We start from the raw sequence: 23,074 nt of genomic DNA, 5'->3' as shown, positions 1-23,074 counted from the left end.
TAGTACAGTATTGTATTCTTATGGTGTGCATTACTCGCTCTGTAGTTTGGGAGGTGTATACAATGCATGTATGTTATGGGGATCATGGAGAGCTGGACCATGATTTTGTTTGCGAACAATACACCTTAACACAGTGGTTCTCAAACTTTTGCAGTTCGCGGCACCCTTAGAGTCTCCATAACTTTTTCAAGGCACCCCTCCAAAATAATTACCGAGCAGTCCCGTTTTATAAGTAGTTGGGTCAAAAAAACGTAATAAGTATTTAGGTCAGGACAGAAATAGTTATTTAGTTGTATGCAAAAATAATACACATAAATCCAAGGGAAAAGAATATATTTATATATTTTGTTTCAATTATATTTCTGTCAAAGAATAATTTACAGCTAACTCACATTGTGCCCTCCATCTCCACACACTGCCTGCCCCCTCTGCGTCCATCACACACTGCCTGCCCCCTCTGCGTCCATCACACACTCCCTGCCCCCTCTGCGTCCATCACACACTGCCTGCCGCCTCTGCGTCCATCACACACTGCCTGCCCCCTCTGCATCCATGACACACACTCTGTGCCCCCTCTGCGTCCATCACACACTCCCTGCCCCCTCTGCGTCCATCACACACTGCCTGCCCCCTCTGCGTCCATCACACACTGCCTGCCCCCTCTGCGTCCATCACACACTCCCTGCCCCCTCTGCGTCCATCACACACTCCGTGCCCCCTCTGCGTCCATCACACACTCCCTGCCCCCTCTGCGTCCATCACACACTCCGTGCCCCCTCTGCGTCCATCACACACTCCCTGCCCCCTCTGCGTCCATCACACACTCCGTGCCCCCTCTGCGTCCATCACACACTCCGTGCCCCCTCTGCGTCCATCACACACTCCGTGCCCCCTCTGCGTCCATCACACACTCCGTGCCCCCTCTGCGTCCATCACACACTCCCTGCCCCCTCTGCGTCCATCACACACTCCCTGCCCCCTCTGCGTCCATCACACACTCCGTGCCCCCTCTGCGTCCATCACACACTCCGTGCCCCCTCTGTGTCCATCACACACTCCGTGCCCCCTCTGCGTCCATCACACACTCCCTGCCCCCTCTGCGTCCATCACACACTCCGTGCCCCCTCTGCGTCCATCACACACTCCCTGCCCCCTCTGCGTCCATCACACACTCCGTGCCCCCTCTGCGTCCATCACACACTCCGTGCCCCCTCTGCGTCCATCACACACTCCCTGCCCCCTCTGCGTCCATCACACACTCCGTGCCCCCTCTGCGTCCATCACACACTCCGTGCCCCCTCTGTGTCCATCACACACTCCGTGCCCCCTCTGCGTCCATCACACACTCCCTGCCCCCTCTGCGTCCATCACACACTGCCTGCCCCCTCTGCGTCCATCACACACTCCCTGCCCCCTCTGCGTCCATCACACACTGCCTGCCCCCTCTGCGTCCATCACACACTCCGTGCCCCCTCTGCGTCCATCACACACTCCGTGCCCCCTCTGCGTCCATCACACACTCCGTGCCCCCTCTGCGTCCATCACACACTCCGTGCCCCCTCTGCGTCCATCACACACTCCGTGCCCCCTCTGCGTCCATCACACACTCCGTGCCCCCTCTGCGTCCATCACACACACTCTGTGCCCCCTCTGTGTCCATCACACACTCCGTGCCCCCTCTGCGTCCATCACACACACTCTGTGCCCCCTCTGCGTCCATCACACACACTCTGTGCCCCCTCTGCGTCCATCACACACTCCCTGCCCCCTCTGCGTCCATCACACACTCCGTGCCCCCTCTGCGTCCATCACACACTCCGTGCCCCCTCTGCGTCCATCACACACTCCGTGCCCCCTCTGCGTCCATCACACACTCCGTGCCCCCTCTGCGTCCATCACACACTCCCTGCCCCCTCTGCGTCCATCACACACTCCGTGCCCCCTCTGCGTCCATCACACACTCCCTGCCCCCTCTGCGTCCATCACACACTCCGTGCCCCCTCTGCGTCCATCACACACTCCCTGCCCCCTCTGCGTCCATCACACACTCCGTGCCCCCTCTGCGTCCATCACACACTCCGTGCCCCCTCTGCGTCCATCACACACTCCGTGCCCCCTCTGCGTCCATCACACACTCCGTGCCCCCTCTGCGTCCATCACACACTCCGTGCCCCCTCTGCGTCCATCACACACTCCGTGCCCCCTCTGCGTCCATCACACACACTCTGTGCCCCCTCTGCTTCCATCATATACTCTGTGCCCCCTCTCAGGGCCATCTTTTCCATTGGGCACGATGGGCAGTTGCCCGGGGGCCCCACAGGCACGGGGGCCTCATAGACAGGGCTCTTAAGTAAAATAAATAATCCTGCAAAAAAAAAAAAAATCCTGCATATATATATATATATATATATATATATATATATATATATATATATATATATATGATACACATATATAGAGGTAGGGGCCCCGCTGCAATGCTTTGCACGGGGGCCCATAATGTTGTTAAGGTGGCCCTGCCCCCTCTGCATGCCGGTGCCAGGAAGAGGAAAAACAAAAAACCAAACCTATCCGGTGGCGCCGGGGACCCAGCATCCTCCTCTCTCCTGCCGCTTGTCACTAAATGTCGAGCGTAATGATGTCACGCCCGACATTCAGTGAGAGGAGGAGGATGCTGGGTCCCTGGCGCCACCGGATTGGTAAATTGTTTTTTGTTTTTTTCCCCTCTACCTGACACTTTGGGAACCGATGCCTTAACATGTACCCAAAAAAGACTTACACTTCTGTCTGTATGTGGATTTGGTTGCATATTACACTTACACCTCCCTAAGATTAGAGAGAAGGAACGGGGGTGGTAAGGACGAGTACAGTAAGGGGGGATTTCAATTGCAGTTGATGTGGAATGATGACATCGCGTTGCGCAGATTGCCGGCAAATACAGCTAAGTCTCCGCTAATTTTCCCTCGCACCTCAATGAGCAGAGAATTTATAGAAATCTACATCGCGAAGTGACTGACATACGTTCCAGAGACAATTTGCGGTTAATTAATCCCCCTCTAAGAGCGCGTTCACGCAGTGCGACCGATGTAGATCTGGACACAGAGGCGTATGCGCCTGTCAGGAGACGTATCTCTTGATTCCCTGGTGCAGTATGCACTTTGTTAAAACTACCACTTCTGATTGGCTGATTGTGTCTGGGCCACTCCCACTGATAGTAAATGAAACCTTAGTATATTATATGTAGTCCCGTCCACACATTACTAGATTGATATTCACATTTGTACTGCAGCAGAAACCCATTTGAATTTTAAAAGGGGAAACAAAGGATGTTTGTGTTTAACTGGATTTGAGTTTGTACTTTTAGTTTGTAATTGTTTCTGTCTTTAATTGTATTTTACATGGTGAATGCAGCTTTCGCATTTATTAGTAACACTGTGTAGACATTCTCTCTTGGGAGACTTCATTACAGTATTGTATAGTGTACAATTTGGGAACTGTGACTTTAGGATTTATTACTAACACTGTTAAGCCACAGATCTATGCTTTCTTACTCTTTTTTACTCGGATTATTATTATTATCGTAGATTTGTAAGGTGCCACAGTGCTCCGTAGCGCTGTACAGTAGGGAAAACAGTACATACATAAAACAGGACATACAGCATACACAAAATAAATGTAGACATGAAAACAAAGGGTATGGAGGACCCTGCTCATTAGCGAGCTTACATTCTAAGTGGAGGAGGGCACAGCTGAAACAATAGGGGCAAGTGTGGCTCAGAGTGGAGATTGGGAGCTGTGAGGGTGCATTAGTGTGAATAGTGTTATCGGGGATAAGGTCACCTCTAAAAAAGAGATGGGATTTCAAATAGCAGCTAAAGATTTGAAGGTTGTGGGAAAGTCTTTGACTGAGCGTGGTAGGGAATTCCATAAGTGGGGAGCAGCACGGGAGAAGTCTTATAGGTGAGAGTGAGAAGTGGTTACCAGACACGAGACAAGGCGCAGGTCAGAGGTAGAACTAAGAGGACGGGAGGAAGAGTATTTTGATATCACATTTGAGATGTATGCAGGGGTGTTGTTGAGGACTTTGTAGGAAAGGGTGAGTAATTTAAATGTGTTTCTGGAGGACACAGGGAGCCAGTGTAGGGATTTGTAAAGTTGTGCAGCAGATGTGGAGCAGTGAGAGAGGAAGATCAGTCTTGCAGCAGCATTTAGGATGGATTGAAGTGTGGATATATGGGTGTCAGGAATGCCAGATAGCAGGAGGTTGCAATAGTCAAGACGGGAGATAAGAGAATGCATAAGAGTTTTGGCAGCATGTTGAATAAGAAAAGGGCGTACTCTGTTTTTAATGTGGAGGTAACAAGACTGGGAGAGTGTCTGGATGTGAGGAATAAAGCAGAGAGTGGAGTCAAGTATGACACCAATGCAGCAGGCTTGGGAGACTGAGGAAACCGTGGTGTTATTGACAATGAGTTAGATTTGAGGGAAGGTGGTGACTCTGGCAGGAAGGAAGATAATAAGATCTGTTTTGGATATGTTCAGCTTTAGGTAGCGTTGGGACATCCACGTGGAGATAGCAGAAAGACAGTTGGTTACACGAGATAGTACAGAAGGTGAGAGATCAGCGGATGAGATTTAGATTTGGGTGTCATCAGCGTAGAGGTGGTATTGGAGGCCAAATGAGCGAATTAGTGCCCCAAGAGAAGAGGTGTACAATGAAAAAAGACAAAAATGTGAAACCAGTGTATAGGCTTCTGTTGTAGAGCTGAAAGCAACCGATTACTACTAAACAATTGAAATGAGATTTTTGTGTGACTAGTTCTAGCTGTATAATTAAGAGAACTTCCAATGAGTGCACATGTTTATAATTTTGTTTTCCACATACAACGCAATAGACCAATTACATTGTATACAGGTTATTCCGGGAGGATAGAATCTTTACACTGCAATGCAACCATCACAAAATAATTTGACTTAGAGGTTGTTGAACTCCTCTTATTTTACTTTCCTTTGAAATGAGCACAATTCTTTTTACCCAGAAAATCATTCAGAAGTTGCTCACTGTACGTGGCCTTATTTCTATTATTTCCGTCCCAATAGTCAGTGACTTGAAGTAATAGATTTACTTTCAATTCAGAAATAATGTAGGCTAGGGCAGACTTTTTGGGTTGTGTTGCATATATGTCATTCACAGCAAAATGTTTTAGCTGTCATGGAAAATTCTCTGCTGTGGGAGACACAGGTTGTCCTGGCAGCCTCTGGTCAGCAAAAGCTGAGACTGTAAAACTGGTGTCAGTCAGTATAATTATGAATAGATGCCTCAGAACTAGGTAGTGAGTGATGTAGCTGAGGACAGATGATTTGTACGCGCTTCAGCACTCAGCGGTAGCATTCTGAACACACTGACTTAAAGGTGACCTTCTGTGACAGTGCGCGTTGAGTGAGAACATCTAATAACTTCAGCCAAATCGAACAACAATAGTTTTCGGTGGAGCACAGAGAGTTAAAATAAATCCCAAACCTTTACTTACCTCTGAACATTTACTTACCTGCTACAGCCAGTTGCTTGTTGTTTGTCCTGGGTTACAACAAAGAGCTGCTCTGTTCTATGTTTTGGATACAGTATTATCCAGCTTTGTGTATATCCCAGGGAACAGAATGTATGATTGATGTGCATGTAGATGTGGATGGTTGGATTACATGGCTAAAAATCACAGAAGATAGCTAGAAAGAAAAAGCAAAATATTGTATTTGGGGGGGGGGGGAATTGGAGAAGGGCATTTATAAGCCTGTTAAGTCATCTATAGGTTGCATATCCCTTTAAGCCTGTACTAAGTTGTACAATATATGAAGTCTTGTTAATTATATGGATGCCACTTCTATGGGGATCTCAAAAGCTACATGTGGTGCTACAGGTTATCATGGCAACACATTTGGGCCTAGTTTCTGCTGTAAAACCTCAGTATGCCACAAGACATTTCCCCGTTGAACTTTGTTCTTACCCTCCAAACTTTTAAAAGCCACCGACCCACTTGTGGTGTGTTCTGTAACAGGAGGGCCCATCTGGGTAAATATCCAGGGGGGCAGCCTAACTCCCCCACCTGCCCACTTGTGGTGCGTTCTGTAACAGGAGGGCCCATCTGGGTAAATATCCAGGGGGGCAGCCTAACTCCCCCACCTGCCCACTTGTGGTGTGTTCTGTAACAGGAGGGCCCATCTGGGTAAAAATCCAGGGGGGCAGCCTAACTCCCCCACCTGCCCACTTGTGGTGTGTTCTGTAACAGGAGGGCCCATCTGGGTAAATATCCAGGGGGGGCAGCCTAACTCCCCCACCTGCCCACTTGTGGTGTGTTCTGTAACAGGAGGGCCCATCTGGGTAAATATCCAGGGGGGGCAGCCTAACTCCCCCACCTGCCCACTTGTGGTGTGTTCTGTAACAGGAGGGCCCATCTGGGTAAATATCCAGGGGGGGCAGCCTAACTCCCCCACCTGCCCACTTGTGGTGTGTTCTGTAACAGGAGGGCCCATCTGGGTAAATATCCAGGGGGGGGCAGCCTAACTCCCCCACCTGCCCACTTGTGGTGCATTCTGTCACAGGAGGGAGCATCTGGGTAAATATCCAGGGGGGCAGCCTAACTCACCCACCTGCCCACTTGTGGTGCATTCTGTAACAGGAGGGCCCATCTGGGTAAATATCCAGGGGGGCAGCCTAACTCCCCCACCGGCCCACCCACGGCACTGCATGGTCACCTATCTGGTACGTGCTCTTCAATACCATAAACAGCATTATTGTTATTATTTATATTAACATGCCCCACAGTGCTGTATTCTATACCAATATGGGGACTTAATAATGTAACAAAGTTAGGAAACTGAAATGACAGGTGGGTGGAGTCCATGTTTTAAAGTGGCGCCCGTATAATTAACAAGTACCCGTTTTAAATGAACAGCAACAAGGTTGTATTTCCCTTACACAATAACAGTTGTTATGTCGTATCTTGGGTTATTCCTGTGTAACAAAATATCATCCCCCAGGATATATAATTGAAGCCGCATGAAATGAAGCCAAAAACAGATTTAAGGGCTTCGCATTTACGCACTGTGTTACCAGTTTTCCTGGTTATTAGAAAACTCTGAGTCACATTTCCAAGACTGAACCCAGAGCCCTGTGTGTAGAACGAAACTCAATATCCGTCTATTGAGTCAGTGTCTGCAGTAACCTATCTCTGGGTAACACTCCAAATTAAAGTCGTCTCATTACATTAATATTATATTCTAATTATATAATCACTTTTTTTTTTAAAACTCTATTGCATTAAACATTATATTGTATTACATAATAATTGCTGTTTTGCCAATTTATTTCTTTTACAATCTCCCTGGCACTTGGAGCTAATATAGATAATCTACATGTACCTGACACATATCTCACTATACAAAGTAAGAGGATAATACTAATAGGGTTATACTGTAGCTGTACTCTAAGTTGAAAGTAGCATTTTTGTAAGTTGGTTCTCGTCACCTCTGTGTTAATGGATGTTCTGTCTGCTGTGTGTAGCGGTGGAATACAGATATTTACTGACATGTATAGCTTTCACTGACTGTGTGTCAGGAAGATTTCAGATACTTACTGACATGTATAGCTTTCACTGACTGTGTGTCAGGAGGATTCCAGATACTTACTGACGTGTATAGCTTTCACTGACTGTGTGTCAGGAGGATTCCAGATATTTACTGACATGTATAGCTTTCACTGACTGTGTGTCAGGAGGATTCCAGATACTTACTGACATGTATAGCTTTCACTGACTGTGTGTCAGGAAGATTTCAGATACTTACTGACATGTATAGCTTTCACTGACTGTGTGTCAGGAGGATTCCAGATACTTACTGACATGTATAGCTTTCACTGACTGTGTGTCAGGAGGATTCCAGATATTTACTGACATGTATAGCTTTCACTGACTGTGTGTCAGGAGGATTCCAGATACTTACTGACATGTATAGCTTGTAAGACAGTTGCCGGTGCTTATCCTTTACACTGCATATCTGTGTGTGTCTAGCAAAATGAAAACATGAGGTAATAGTTCATATTTTGATAAAAACATTTAAGCCTGCATCCCAGCATCAAGGGCACCTCATTATATGCAGGTCCTACACTGACCTATATGCTTTAAACACCATTAAAATGCAGTTAAAATCAGATGCACTCACCTCCCAGGTATAGGGGTTTACATCTAGCAAGGGCTGGCTTGTGAGCCACACCCAAATGTGCCTTAAATAGGCTTGATGGACGGCTGCTATGACAAAAAGGCAATATTTTGAAACTAAACCAGAGGGAAAAAAACAAGCCTATTTAAGGCACATTTGGGTGTGGCTCACAAGCCAGCCCTTGCTAGATGTAAACCCCTATACCTGGGAGGTGAGTGCATCTGATTTTAACTGCATTTTAATGGTGTTTAAAGCATATAGGTCAGTGTAGGACCTGCATATAATGAGGTGCCCTTGACGCTGGGATACAGGCTTAAATGTTTTGATCAAAATATGAACTAATACCTCATGTTTTCATTTTGCTAGACACACACAGATATCCATTGTAAAGGATAAGCGCTGACAACTGTCTTTTTGTTTTGTATACATATATGGGCATTTATATTGCCACGCAGCTGGTACAATATACAGTATGGGATATACCGAGCGTGGGCTTGTTTCTTCTGCTGCTGTAGCCCATCCACTTCAAAGTTTGCCGTACTGTGCGTTCCGAGATACCTTTCTGCATACCGCTGGTGTAATGCATGTTACTGTGAGTTACTGTCAGCTTGAACCAGTCACCTACAGAACTGCCCGCTCACTGGATGTGTATTGTTGAGTTGGATACACAATGCACTTGAACAATTACTCATGCGAATGAGCCTTTAGGGATACAGAGGCACTGCTCAGCTGTTCCATTCAATTGTGTGTACTGTATAACAGTTAAGCCCAATACCACAGTTCATGAGAAATTGTGATATATTTTGTGATATAACTGTATAATATAGATGGATGACACTTGCCTTTAAACATCAAATACAACTCGTAACCTTAAAAATTGTCCCATTATTTCAAGTTTAAAGGAAAAACCACAACTTCTAGAAGTTGTGGAAATCGTTTCCGTCTTTTCTGAAACAATGCAGAACTTCACACATTATTTAATAACTTTTCACTAAAAAGCTTTTTTTGTGATAAAGGTGACACGGTGGCCCATGCTAAGGGCAGCACAGTTTATGGGGCAGAAGTGAATGGGTAATAGATGTATTCACAATTACTTAGAGCAGTGGAATGTTTTGTCTTTTTTATGACAAAATAGTCAATATTTCTTTATAGAACATGTGCATCTAGTTTCTGGGTCACTAATACTGTCTGGTTGTTTTTGGTTGATCAGTACGCACAGGGCTGTTGAGGACTAACACACAGCTGCTTCCCATGTTTACAGATAAAGCTTTTTTTTGCTGTTGAGCTGCAGAATGTGTTTTGTGTGAACGCACAAAGGAGACAGCTCTTTCCACATTGCCCAATTGTGCTGGGAATCTATAGTGTTCTTTCTGGCAAAGCATGTTTACATTTATTTAGGCTGAATTCAGCTCTCTAGGGTCACCTAGGCCCCGGAGATACACATGTTCAATTTCTGAGGCCTTGTAACTCCCCAGAGGAAATATCTGCTTTATATCTTGCTATCCCTTTCATTACTTTGTGAGTGCCTGGTAATGATTTACTGATATGTCCATAGGCAGCACCATCCTAACCATGTGTAAGGGCCGAGTGGTTCTTACTGATATGTCCATAGGCAGCACCATCCTAACCATGTGTAAGGGCCGGGTGGTTCTTACTGATATGTCCATAGGCAGCACCATCCTAACCATGTGTAAGGGCCGGGTGGTTCTTACTGATATGTCCATAGGCAGCACCATCCTAACCATGTGTAGAGCCGAGTGGTTCTTACTGATATGTCCATAGGCAGCACCATCCTAACCATGTGTAAGGGCCGAGTGGTTCTTACCGATATGTCCATAGGCAGCACCATCCTAACCATGTGTAAGCACCGGGTGGTTCTTACTGATATGTCCATAGTCAGCACCATCCTAACCATGTGTAAGGGCCGGGTGGTTCTTACTGATATGTCCATAGACAGCACCATCCTAACCATGTGTAAGGGCCGGGTGGTTCCTACTGATATGTCCATAGGCAGCACCATCCTAACCATGTGTAAGGGCCGGGTGGTTCTTACTGATATGTCCATAGGCAGCACCATCCTAACCATGTGTAAGGGCCGAGTGGTTCTTACTGATATGTCCATAGTCAGCACCATCCTAACCATGTGTAAGGGCCGAGTGGTTCTTACTGATATGTCCATAGTCAGCACCATCCTAACCATGTGTAAGGGCCGGGTGGTTCTTACTGATATGTCCATAGACAGCACCATCCTAACCATGTGTAAGGGCCGGGTGGTTCCTACTGATATGTCCATAGGCAGCACCATCCTAACCATGTGTAAGGGCCGGGTGGTTCTTACTGATATGTCCATAGGCAGCACCATCCTAACCATGTGTAAGGGCCGAGTGGTTCTTACTGATATGTCCATAGTCAGCACCATCCTAACCATGTGTAAGGGCCGGGTGGTTCTTACTGATATGTCCATAGACAGCACCATCCTAACCATGTGTAAGGGCCGAGTGGTTCTTACTGATATGTCCATAGGCAGCACCATCCTAACCATGTGTAAGGGCCGGGTGGTTCTTACTGATATGTCCATAGGCAGCACCATCCTAACCATGTGTAAGGGCCGAGTGGTTCTTACTGATATGTCCATAGGCAACACCATCCTAACCATGTGTAAGGGCCGGGTGGTTCTTACTGATATGTCCATAGGCAGCACCATCCTAACCATGTGTAAGGGCCGGGTGGTTCTTACTGATATGTCCATAGGCAGCACCATCCTAACCATGTGTAAGGGCCGGGTGGTTCTTACTGATATGTCCATAGGCAGCACCATCCTAACCATGTGTAAGGGCCGAGTGGTTCTTACTGATATGTCCATAGGCAGCACCATCCTAACCATGTGTAGAGCCGAGTGGTTCTTACCGATATGTCCATAGGCAGCACCATCCTAACCATGTGTAAGGGCCGAGTGGTTCTTACTGATATGTCCATAGGCAGCACCATCCTAACCATGTGTAAGGGCCGGGTGGTTCTTACTGATATGTCCATAGGCAGCACCATCCTAACCATGTGTAAGGGCCGGGTGGTTCTTACTGATATGTCCATAGGCAGCACCATCCTAACCATGTGTAAGGGCCGGGTGGTTCTTACTGATATGTCCATAGGCAGCACCATCCTAACCATGTGTAAGGGCCGGGTGGTTCTTACTGATATGTCCATAGGCAGCACCATCCTAACCATGTGTAAGGGCCGAGTGGTTCTTACTGATATGTCCATAGGCAGCACCATCCTAACCATGTGTAGAGCCGAGTGGTTCTTACTGATATGTCCATAGGCAGCACCATCCTAACCATGTGTAAGGGCCGGGTGGTTCTTACTGATATGTCCATAGGCAGCACCATCCTAACCATGTGTAAGGGCCGAGTGGTTCTTACTGATATGTCCATAGACAGCACCATCCTAACCATGTGTAAGGGCCGGGTGGTTCTTACTGATATGTCCATAGGCAGCACCATCCTAACCATGTGTAGAGCCGAGTGGTTCTTACTGATATGTCCATAGGCAGCACCATCCTAACCATGTGTAAGGGCCGAGTGGTTCTTACTGATATGTCCATAGGCAGCACCATCCTAACCATGTGTAAGGGCCGGGTGGTTCTTACTGATATGTCCATAGGCAGCACCATCCTAACCATGTGTAAGGGCCGAGTGGTTCTTACTGATATGTCCATAGGCAGCACCATCCTAACCATGTGTAAGGGCCGGGTGGTTCTTACTGATATGTCCATAGGCAGCACCATCCTAACCATGTGTAAGGGCCGAGTGGTTCTTACTGATATGTCCATAGGCAGCACCATCCTAACCATGTGTAAGCACCGAGTGGTTCTTACTGATATGTCCATAGGCAGCACCATCCTAACCATGTGTAAGGGCCGGGTGGTTCTTACTGATATGTCCATAGACAGCACCATCCTAACCATGTGTAGAGCCGAGTGGTTCTTACCGATATGTCCATAGGCAGCACCATCCTAACCATGTGTAGAGCCGAGTGGTTCTTACCGATATGTCCATAGGCAGCACCATCCTAACCATGTGTAAGGGCCGGGTGGTTCTTACTGATATGTCCATAGGCAGCACCATCCTAACCATGTGTAAGGGCCGGGTGGTTCTTACTGATATGTCCATAGGCAGCACCATCCTAACCATGTGTAAGGGCCGGGTGGTTCTTACTGATATGTCCATAGGCAGCACCATCCTAACCATGTGTAAGGGCCGGGTGGTTCTTACTGATATGTCCATAGGCAGCACCATCCTAACCATGTGTAAGGGCCGGGTGGTTCTTACCGATATGTCCATAGGCAGCACCATCCTAACCATGTGTAGAGCCGAGTGGTTCTTACCGATATGTCCATAGGCAGCACCATCCTAACCATGTGTAAGGGCCGGGTGGTTCTTACTGATATGTCCATAGGCAGCACCATCCCAACCATGTGTAAGGGCCGGGTGGTTCTTACTGATATGTCCATAGGCAGCACCATCCTAACCATGTGTAAGGGCAGAGTGGTTCTTACTGATATGTCCATAGGCAGCACCATCCTAACCATGTGTAAGGGCCGGGTGGTTCTTACTGATATGTCCATAGGCAGCACCATCCTAACCATGTGTAAGGGCCGAGTGGTTCTTACTGATATGTCCATAGGCAGCACCATCCTAACCATGTGTAAGGGCCGGGTGGTTCTTACTGATATGTCCATAGGCAGCACCATCCTAACCATGTGTAAGGGCCGGGTGGTTCTTACTGATATGTCCATAGGCAGCACCATCCTAACCATGTGTAGAGCCGAGTGGTTCTTACCGATATGTCCATAGGCAGCACCATCCTAACCATGTGTAAGGGCCGAGTGGTTCTTACTGATATGTCACTAGGCAGCACCATCCTAACCATGTGTAAAGGCCGGGTGGTTCTTACTGATATGTCCATAGGCAGCACCATCCTAACCATGTGTAAGGGCCGAGTGGTTCTTACTGATATGTCCATAGGCAGCACCATCCTAACCATGTGTAGAGCCGAGTGGTTCTTACTGATATGTCCATAGGCAGCACCATCCTAACCATGTGTAAGGGCCGAGTGGTTCTTACTGATATGTCCATAGGCAGCACCATCCTAACCATGTGTAAGGGCCGGGTGGTTCTTACTGATATGTCCATAGGCAGCACCATCCTAACCATGTGTAAGGGCCGGGTGGTTCTTACTGATATGTCCATAGGCAGCACCATCCTAACCATGTGTAAGGGCCGGGTGGTTCTTACTGATATGTCCATAGGCAGCACCATCCTAACCATGTGTAGAGCCGAGTGGTTCTTACCGATATGTTCATAGGCAGCACCATCCTAACCATGTGTAAGGGCCGAGTGGTTCTTACTGATATGTCCATAGGCAGCACCATCCTAACCATGTGTAAGGGCCGGGTGGTTCTTACTGATATGTCCATAGGCAGCACCATCCTAACCATGTGTAAGGGCCGGGTGGTTCTTACTGATATGTCCATAGGCAGCACCATCCTAACCATGTGTAAGGGCCGGGTGGTTCTTACTGATATGTCCATAGGCAGCACCATCCTAACCATGTGTAAGGGCCGAGTGGTTCTTACTGATATGTCCATAGGCAGCACCATCCTAACCATGTGTAAGGGCCGGGTGGTTCTTACTGATATGTCCATAGGCAGCACCATCCTAACCATGTGTAAGGGCCGAGTGGTTCTTACTGATATGTCCATAGGCAGCACCATCCTAACCATGTGTAAGCACCGAGTGGTTCTTACTGATATGTCCATAGGCAGCACCATCCTAACCATGTGTAAGGGCCGGGTGGTTCTTACTGATATGTCCATAGGCAGCACCATCCTAACCATGTGTAAGGGCCGAGTGGTTCTTACTGATATATCCATAGGCAGCACCATCCTAACCATGTGTAGAGCCGAGTGGTTCTTACCGATCTGTCCATAGGCAGCACCATCCTAACCATGTGTAGAGCCGAGTGGTTCTTACCGATATGTCCATAGGCAGCACCATCCTAACCATGTGTAGAGCCGAGTGGTTCTTACCGATATGTCCATAGGCAGCACCATCCTAACCATGTGTAGAGCCGAGTGGTTCTTACCGATATGTCCATAGGCAGCACCATCCTAACCATGTGTAAGGGCCGGGTGGTTCTTACTGATATGTCCATAGTCAGCACCATCCTAACCATGTGTAAGGGCCGGGTGGTTCTTACTGATATGTCCATAGACAGCACCATCCTAACCATGTGTAAGGGCCGGGTGGTTCCTACTGATATGTCCATAGGCAGCACCATCCTAACCATGTGTAAGGGCCGGGTGGTTCTTACTGATATGTCCATAGGCAGCACCATCCTAACCATGTGTAAGGGCCGAGTGGTTCTTACTGATATGTCCATAGTCAGCACCATCCTAACCATGTGTAAGGGCCGGGTGGTTCTTACTGATATGTCCATAGACAGCACCATCCTAACCATGTGTAAGGGCCGAGTGGTTCTTACTGATATGTCCATAGGCAGCACCATCCTAACCATGTGTAAGGGCCGGGTGGTTCTTACTGATATGTCCATAGGCAGCACCATCCTAACCATGTGTAAGGGCCGAGTGGTTCTTACTGATATGTCCATAGGCAACACCATCCTAACCATGTGTAAGGGCCGGGTGGTTCTTACTGATATGTCCATAGGCAGCACCATCCTAACCATGTGTAAGGGCCGGGTGGTTCTTACTGATATGTCCATAGGCAGCACCATCCTAACCATGTGTAAGGGCCGGGTGGTTCTTACTGATATGTCCATAGGCAGCACCATCCTAACCATGTGTAAGGGCCGAGTGGTTCTTACTGATATGTCCATAGGCAGCACCATCCTAACCATGTGTAGAGCCGAGTGGTTCTTACCGATATGTCCATAGGCAGCACCATCCTAACCATGTGTAAGGGCCGAGTGGTTCTTACTGATATGTCCATAGGCAGCACCATCCTAACCATGTGTAAGGGCCGGGTGGTTCTTACTGATATGTCCATAGGCAGCACCATCCTAACCATGTGTAAGGGCCGGGTGGTTCTTACTGATATGTCCATAGGCAGCACCATCCTAACCATGTGTAAGGGCCGGGTGGTTCTTACTGATATGTCCATAGGCAGCACCATCCTAACCATGTGTAAGGGCCGGGTGGTTCTTACTGATATGTCCATAGGCAGCACCATCCTAACCATGTGTAAGGGCCGAGTGGTTCTTACTGATATGTCCATAGGCAGCACCATCCTAACCATGTGTAGAGCCGAGTGGTTCTTACTGATATGTCCATAGGCAGCACCATCCTAACCATGTGTAAGGGCCGGGTGGTTCTTACTGATATGTCCATAGGCAGCACCATCCTAACCATGTGTAAGGGCCGAGTGGTTCTTACTGATATGTCCATAGACAGCACCATCCTAACCATGTGTAAGGGCCGGGTGGTTCTTACTGATATGTCCATAGGCAGCACCATCCTAACCATGTGTAGAGCCGAGTGGTTCTTACTGATATGTCCATAGGCAGCACCATCCTAACCATGTGTAAGGGCCGAGTGGTTCTTACTGATATGTCCATAGGCAGCACCATCCTAACCATGTGTAAGGGCCGGGTGGTTCTTACTGATATGTCCATAGGCAGCACCATCCTAACCATGTGTAAGGGCCGAGTGGTTCTTACTGATATGTCCATAGGCAGCACCATCCTAACCATGTGTAAGGGCCGGGTGGTTCTTACTGATATGTCCATAGGCAGCACCATCCTAACCATGTGTAAGGGCCGAGTGGTTCTTACTGATATGTCCATAGGCAGCACCATCCTAACCATGTGTAAGCACCGAGTGGTTCTTACTGATATGTCCATAGGCAGCACCATCCTAACCATGTGTAAGGGCCGGGTGGTTCTTACTGATATGTCCATAGACAGCACCATCCTAACCATGTGTAGAGCCGAGTGGTTCTTACCGATATGTCCATAGGCAGCACCATCCTAACCATGTGTAGAGCCGAGTGGTTCTTACCGATATGTCCATAGGCAGCACCATCCTAACCATGTGTAAGGGCCGGGTGGTTCTTACTGATATGTCCATAGGCAGCACCATCCTAACCATGTGTAAGGGCCGGGTGGTTCTTACTGATATGTCCATAGGCAGCACCATCCTAACCATGTGTAAGGGCCGGGTGGTTCTTACTGATATGTCCATAGGCAGCACCATCCTAACCATGTGTAAGGGCCGGGTGGTTCTTACTGATATGTCCATAGGCAGCACCATCCTAACCATGTGTAAGGGCCGGGTGGTTCTTACCGATATGTCCATAGGCAGCACCATCCTAACCATGTGTAGAGCCGAGTGGTTCTTACCGATATGTCCATAGGCAGCACCATCCTAACCATGTGTAAGGGCCGGGTGGTTCTTACTGATATGTCCATAGGCAGCACCATCCCAACCATGTGTAAGGGCCGGGTGGTTCTTACTGATATGTCCATAGGCAGCACCATCCTAACCATGTGTAAGGGCAGAGTGGTTCTTACTGATATGTCCATAGGCAGCACCATCCTAACCATGTGTAAGGGCCGGGTGGTTCTTACTGATATGTCCATAGGCAGCACCATCCTAACCATGTGTAAGGGCCGAGTGGTTCTTACTGATATGTCCATAGGCAGCACCATCCTAACCATGTGTAAGGGCCGGGTGGTTCTTACTGATATGTCCATAGGCAGCACCATCCTAACCATGTGTAAGGGCCGGGTGGTTCTTACTGATATGTCCATAGGCAGCACCATCCTAACCATGTGTAGAGCCGAGTGGTTCTTACCGATATGTCCATAGGCAGCACCATCCTAACCATGTGTAAGGGCCGAGTGGTTCTTACTGATATGTCACTAGGCAGCACCATCCTAACCATGTGTAAAGGCCGGGTGGTTCTTACTGATATGTCCATAGGCAGCACCATCCTAACCATGTGTAAGGGCCGAGTGGTTCTTACTGATATGTCCATAGGCAGCACCATCCTAACCATGTGTAGAGCCGAGTGGTTCTTACTGATATGTCCATAGGCAGCACCATCCTAACCATGTGTAAGGGCCGAGTGGTTCTTACTGATATGTCCATAGGCAGCACCATCCTAACCATGTGTAAGGGCCGGGTGGTTCTTACTGATATGTCCATAGGCAGCACCATCCTAACCATGTGTAAGGGCCGGGTGGTTCTTACTGATATGTCCATAGGCAGCACCATCCTAACCATGTGTAAGGGCCGGGTGGTTCTTACTGATATGTCCATAGGCAGCACCATCCTAACCATGTGTAGAGCCGAGTGGTTCTTACCGATATGTTCATAGGCAGCACCATCCTAACCATGTGTAAGGGCCGAGTGGTTCTTACTGATATGTCCATAGGCAGCACCATCCTAACCATGTGTAAGGGCCGGGTGGTTCTTACTGATATGTCCATAGGCAGCACCATCCTAACCATGTGTAAGGGCCGGGTGGTTCTTACTGATATGTCCATAGGCAGCACCATCCTAACCATGTGTAAGGGCCGGGTGGTTCTTACTGATATGTCCATAGGCAGCACCATCCTAACCATGTGTAAGGGCCGAGTGGTTCTTACTGATATGTCCATAGGCAGCACCATCCTAACCATGTGTAAGGGCCGGGTGGTTCTTACTGATATGTCCATAGGCAGCACCATCCTAACCATGTGTAAGGGCCGAGTGGTTCTTACTGATATGTCCATAGGCAGCACCATCCTAACCATGTGTAAGCACCGAGTGGTTCTTACTGATATGTCCATAGGCAGCACCATCCTAACCATGTGTAAGGGCCGGGTGGTTCTTACTGATATGTCCATAGGCAGCACCATCCTAACCATGTGTAAGGGCCGAGTGGTTCTTACTGATATATCCATAGGCAGCACCATCCTAACCATGTGTAGAGCCGAGTGGTTCTTACCGATCTGTCCATAGGCAGCACCATCCTAACCATGTGTAGAGCCGAGTGGTTCTTACCGATATGTCCATAGGCAGCACCATCCTAACCATGTGTAGAGCCGAGTGGTTCTTACCGATATGTCCATAGGCAGCACCATCCTAACCATGTGTAGAGCCGAGTGGTTCTTACCGATATGTCCATAGGCAGCACCATCCTAACCATGTGTAAGGGCCGGGTGGTTCTTACTGATATGTCCATAGGCAGCACCATCCTAACCATGTGTAAGGGCCGGGTGGTTCTTACTGATATGTCCATAGGCAGCACCATCCTAACCATGTGTAAGGGCCGGGTGGTTCTTACCGATATGTCCATAGGCAGCACCATGCTAACCATGTGTAGAGCCGAGTGGTTCTTACCGATATGTCCATAGGCAGCACCATCCTAACCATGTGTAAGGGCCGGGTGGTTCTTACTGATATGTCCATAGGCAGCACCATCCTAACCATTTGTAAGGGCCGGGTGGTTCTTACTGATATGTCCATAGGCAGCACCATCCTAACCATGTGTAAGGGCCGGGTGGTTCTTACTGATATGTCCATAGGCAGCACCATTCTAACCATGTGTAAGGGCCGAGTGGTTCTTACTGATATGTCCATAGGCAGCACCATCCTAACCATGTGTAAGGGCCGAGTGGTTCTTACTGATATGTCCATAGGCAGCACCATCCTAACCATGTGTAAGGGCCGGGTGGTTCTTACTGATATGTCCATAGGCAGCACCATCCTAACCATGTGTAGGGGCCGGGTGTTTCTTACTGATATGTCCATAGGCAGCACCATCCTAACCATGTGTAAGGGCCGGGTGGTTCTTACTGATATGTCCATAGGCAGCACCATCCTAACCATGTGTAAGGGCCGGGTGGTTCTTACTGATATGTCCATAGGCAGCACCATCCTAACCATGTGTAAGGGCCGGGTGGTTCTTACTGATATGTCCATAGACAGCACCATCCTAACCATGTGTAAGGGCCGAGTGGTTCTTACTGATATGTCCATAGGCAGCACCATCCTAACCATGTGTAAGGGCCGGGTGGTTCTTACTGATATGTCCATAGGCAGCACCATCCTAACCATGTGTAAGGGCCGGGTGGTTCTTACTGATATGTCCATAGGCAGCACCATCCTAACCATGTGTAAGGGCCGGGTGGTTCTTACTGATATGTCCATAGGCAGCACCATCCTAACCATGTGTAAGGGCCGGGTGGTTCTTACTGATATGTCCATAGGTAGCACCATCCTAACCATGTGTAAGGGCCGGGTGGTTCTTACTGATATGTCCATAGGCAGCACCATCCTAACCATGTGTAAGGGCCGGGTGGTTCTTACTGATATGTCCATAGGCAGCACCATTCTAACCATGTGTAAGGGCCGAGTGGTTCTTACTGATATGTCCATAGGCAGCACCATCCTAACCATGTGTAAGGGCCGAGTGGTTCTTACTGATATGTCCATAGGCAGCACCATCCTAACCATGTGTAAGGGCCGGTTGGTTCTTACTGATATGTCCATAGGCAGCACCATCCTAACCATGTGTAGGGGCCGGGTGTTTCTTACTGATATGTCCATAGGCAGCACCATCCTAACCATGTGTAAGGGCCGGGTGGTTCTTACTGATATGTCCATAGGCAGCACCATCCTAACCATGTGTAAGGGCCGGGTGGTTCTTACTGATATGTCCATAGGCAGCACCATCCTAACCATGTGTAGGGGCCGGGTGGTTCTTACTGATATGTCCATAGACAGCACCATCCTAACCATGTGTAAGGGCCGAGTGGTTCTTACTGATATGTCCATAGGCAGCACCATCCTAACCATGTGTAAGGGCCGGGTGGTTCTTACTGATATGTCCATAGGCAGCACCATCCTAACCATGTGTAAGGGCCGGGTGGTTCTTACTGATATGTCCATAGGCAGCACCATCCTAACCATGTGTAAGGGCCGGGTGGTTCTTACTGATATGTCCATAGGCAGCACCATCCTAACCATGTGTAAGGGCCGGGTGGTTCTTACTGATATGTCCATAGGCAGCACCATCCTAACCATGTGTAAGGGCCGGGTGGTTCTTACTGATATGTCCATAGGCAGCACCATCCTAACCATGTGTAAGGGCCGGGTGGTTCTTACTGATATGTCCATAGGCAGCACCATCCTAACCATGTGTAAGGGCCGGTTGGTTCTGGCAGACTTGCCAATTTAAAAGTTTGTGACCGGAGCATAATAAATGCTTTCAAATATGGCCACTCTTTACAGTGCTAGAGTATATACGCGGTATGGCAAAAAATAATGTCTTTATTCTGACTACATGAATACACAACATGCAGTAAATGAAAAAAGGCTCTTTCAGCGCTGTTTGTTATTTAATAAAGGGTTAATGTTGGAGAAATCAGAGATGTCTCCGGACTTAGCCTGATTACCGGAGCTTTCCGCTGTTCCCATAGACCTCTATGGGGGCTGCGACATTGTGTTAAGCGGTGAAAATCTTCGCCAACATCGCTGGTTCCCTCACCACAGAGAGTGATATACACATTGCCCATTCCTTGGTTGCCTTAGGCTGCCGGTGAGTTGAAAGGAAAGTTTGTGGAGGAGGGGGCACTTTCCCGGGGCTCCTAGAGCCACTCTACCCTGATATATAGTAACTCTACTATTTATCTCTATGATTTGCAGTGAATGTGGTTAACCTCCAGCATATAATACGGTGAAGTTTGTGCCACCACCTCATAGGCAAACCAAGGAATGGGGAGAGGGGGGTTCATAGTGCCTGGAAACCCCCCATCCAAGCCTGGAGCACTGTATAATTGAGGTGGCTGGACCCTGCCTACGCTTAACACGGCTCTGCTTGAAAAGGGAGAGCTGTATGCACCTAACAGTAGTGTATGCAGCATTGCCCATGTATATTATGGGGATAGGAAGAGTTGGAGAGCAGCCAAGCACTGTCTAAGATTATAGCCACGCCCCCATGCATGCTGGTCACGCCCACTGGTGTCGTGGAGTGGAAACCCCCATCTACAAATCCTGCGTTTGCCCCTGCACCTTGTAATTACTCACCACCAACATCACCAGAATATTTCCTTTTTCTACCGTCAGCATTTCTATCAATCCCACAAAGGGTCGCGCAGAGCTTTTAGCACAGAGGAACTTCCAAAATTAGGAAGAAAGCATGCACCTATCTATGCGTGAGGTGGATAAAAAGTAACGTCAGTGCCTAATTCAATTTTATTCCAAATATCCTGCCGTTAGTAATGAGTGTTAATAGCTTGTTATTGGCAGAGAATGTTGTACAAAATCTACAATGTGCTTAGAAATTGGTGCAGGCTATTCAAACCGCATGCTGTAAACTGTGATTTGCTGCAATGCTTCCTAATTACGCTACATGTATGAGCGTGTTTCTGTTCAACGGTGTCATAATAAGAGAGAATTAGCAAATACACTTTTATGCTGCATTATGTCCTGTGGCTGCACTTATTAAATGTATAAGTGGCTTATCTGAGATCAGCTTCATAATTGTTTTTTCCTGTTTAGCAGTCATGTGCGAGCCACAATCTGATGTTAAATGATAATATAGTCTGTAAAACCACATAAAGTTACTTCACAGTATATACCTCAACCCTCGTTCTATACAGCCGCCAAGAGTCAGGATACTGGGGGAGTCTCTAGGGTCAGAGGACCTTTATAATGGTTTTTATTACTTATAAAAAATGCAATGATTATTGTCACTTCTACACATCATATTGAATTCCTGTATTACAGGATCTTCTTATCCGGGCTCTGTATGAACGGATAGACTAGACTGGGGGAAGAGTCTGAGTGGAATGGCACATGTCACAAGGTTGTCACGAAACTTGTTCAGTCTTAACCGAATTCTGCATTGGGTAAAACAATTATATATCTTGTCTCCACTACTAACTTATGTGTTTCAGCTTGTCACACTGCTCCTCCCTTGGATTACCCCACACCCAAATTAGTTCTTCTATCATCATAGTAACGTCACCTCGCGGCTACATGTATGTAGAGGGGTTTTTCAGTAATTTATTTGAGGCGTGCTTTAGGATACACAATGCTACAACAATTCACGTCCAATGACTTGAATGGTATTTAAAGAAACAGACTGTTTTTCCTTAGAAAACGGCAAGTAAACGTTCCTGGATGTTGTATCCATAGGAAACGTGGTGTTTTTATAGCTAAAAAAAAAAAGGTCCATTAGGATGTGTTCTTACAGACAGCAGCCTGGGAGAATTAGAAGATATTTCAGGACTGATGTATTGGGGAAAGCGGCAGTAATATGTCTATTCTAATACAGACATATTAATCTCATTGGGCCTGATTCATTAAGGAAAGTTAAGCAAAAGTAAGTAAGTAAGGCAAAACCATGTTGCATTGGAGGGGGAGGTAAATTTAAAATGTGATGGCAGATTTTTATTTGGGGGTAGGGCATGTCCTAGATCAACTTTATATTTCAGTGTAAAAATAAAGCTATCAAGTATTTGTGTGCTACATGATAAAACAGTCAGTATTTAACTTATATGCAAAACAATAAACTAATTTGCAACCCTTGCATTGCAACATGGTTTTGTCCAGAGAACTTAAGTAAGAAAAGTTACTCAAATTTTTGCTTAACATTCCTTAATGAATCAGGTGTGTACTGCAATTATATTGGTCACTTAATAATAACTTAATAATAATGATCCTTAACTTGAGGTGATGCCGGGCCTCATATTTGTGGGGTCATATAAACATTATTGATGTTTCCTGACAAAAGCTGGGAACTGACAGTAGATCTAGGGTTTCTGGGTTGAGCGAGTCAAACACATTACATTT

At 47.4% G+C, this 23,074-nt stretch overlaps 1 protein-coding gene across 3 annotated transcripts in view; it reads left to right on the top strand.

Moving 5' to 3' along the window:
• PLA2G7 (phospholipase A2 group VII) overlaps positions 1–23,074 on the top strand; it is a 48,345-nt gene that overhangs the window by 4,311 nt on the left and 20,960 nt on the right. Inside the window, exon 2 of one of the 3 annotated variants that reach the window (XM_075201331.1) lies at positions 22,007–22,128. The exons of the other annotated variants lie outside the window; for them this stretch is intronic. Within the exon in view, the coding sequence (XP_075057432.1) occupies positions 22,069–22,128 (60 nt within the window). The 5' untranslated portion in view covers positions 22,007–22,068. The remainder of the gene's footprint in view (positions 1–22,006; positions 22,129–23,074) is intronic. 3 annotated transcript variants of the gene reach the window in all.

The sequence above is a fragment of the Mixophyes fleayi genome, chromosome 3 (genome assembly GCF_038048845.1).
Source record: "Mixophyes fleayi isolate aMixFle1 chromosome 3, aMixFle1.hap1, whole genome shotgun sequence".
Classification (NCBI taxonomy): domain Eukaryota; kingdom Metazoa; phylum Chordata; class Amphibia; order Anura; family Limnodynastidae; genus Mixophyes; species Mixophyes fleayi.
Note: the sequence above shows the minus strand (reverse complement) of the source record. Positions and strands in the feature narration are given on the sequence as shown.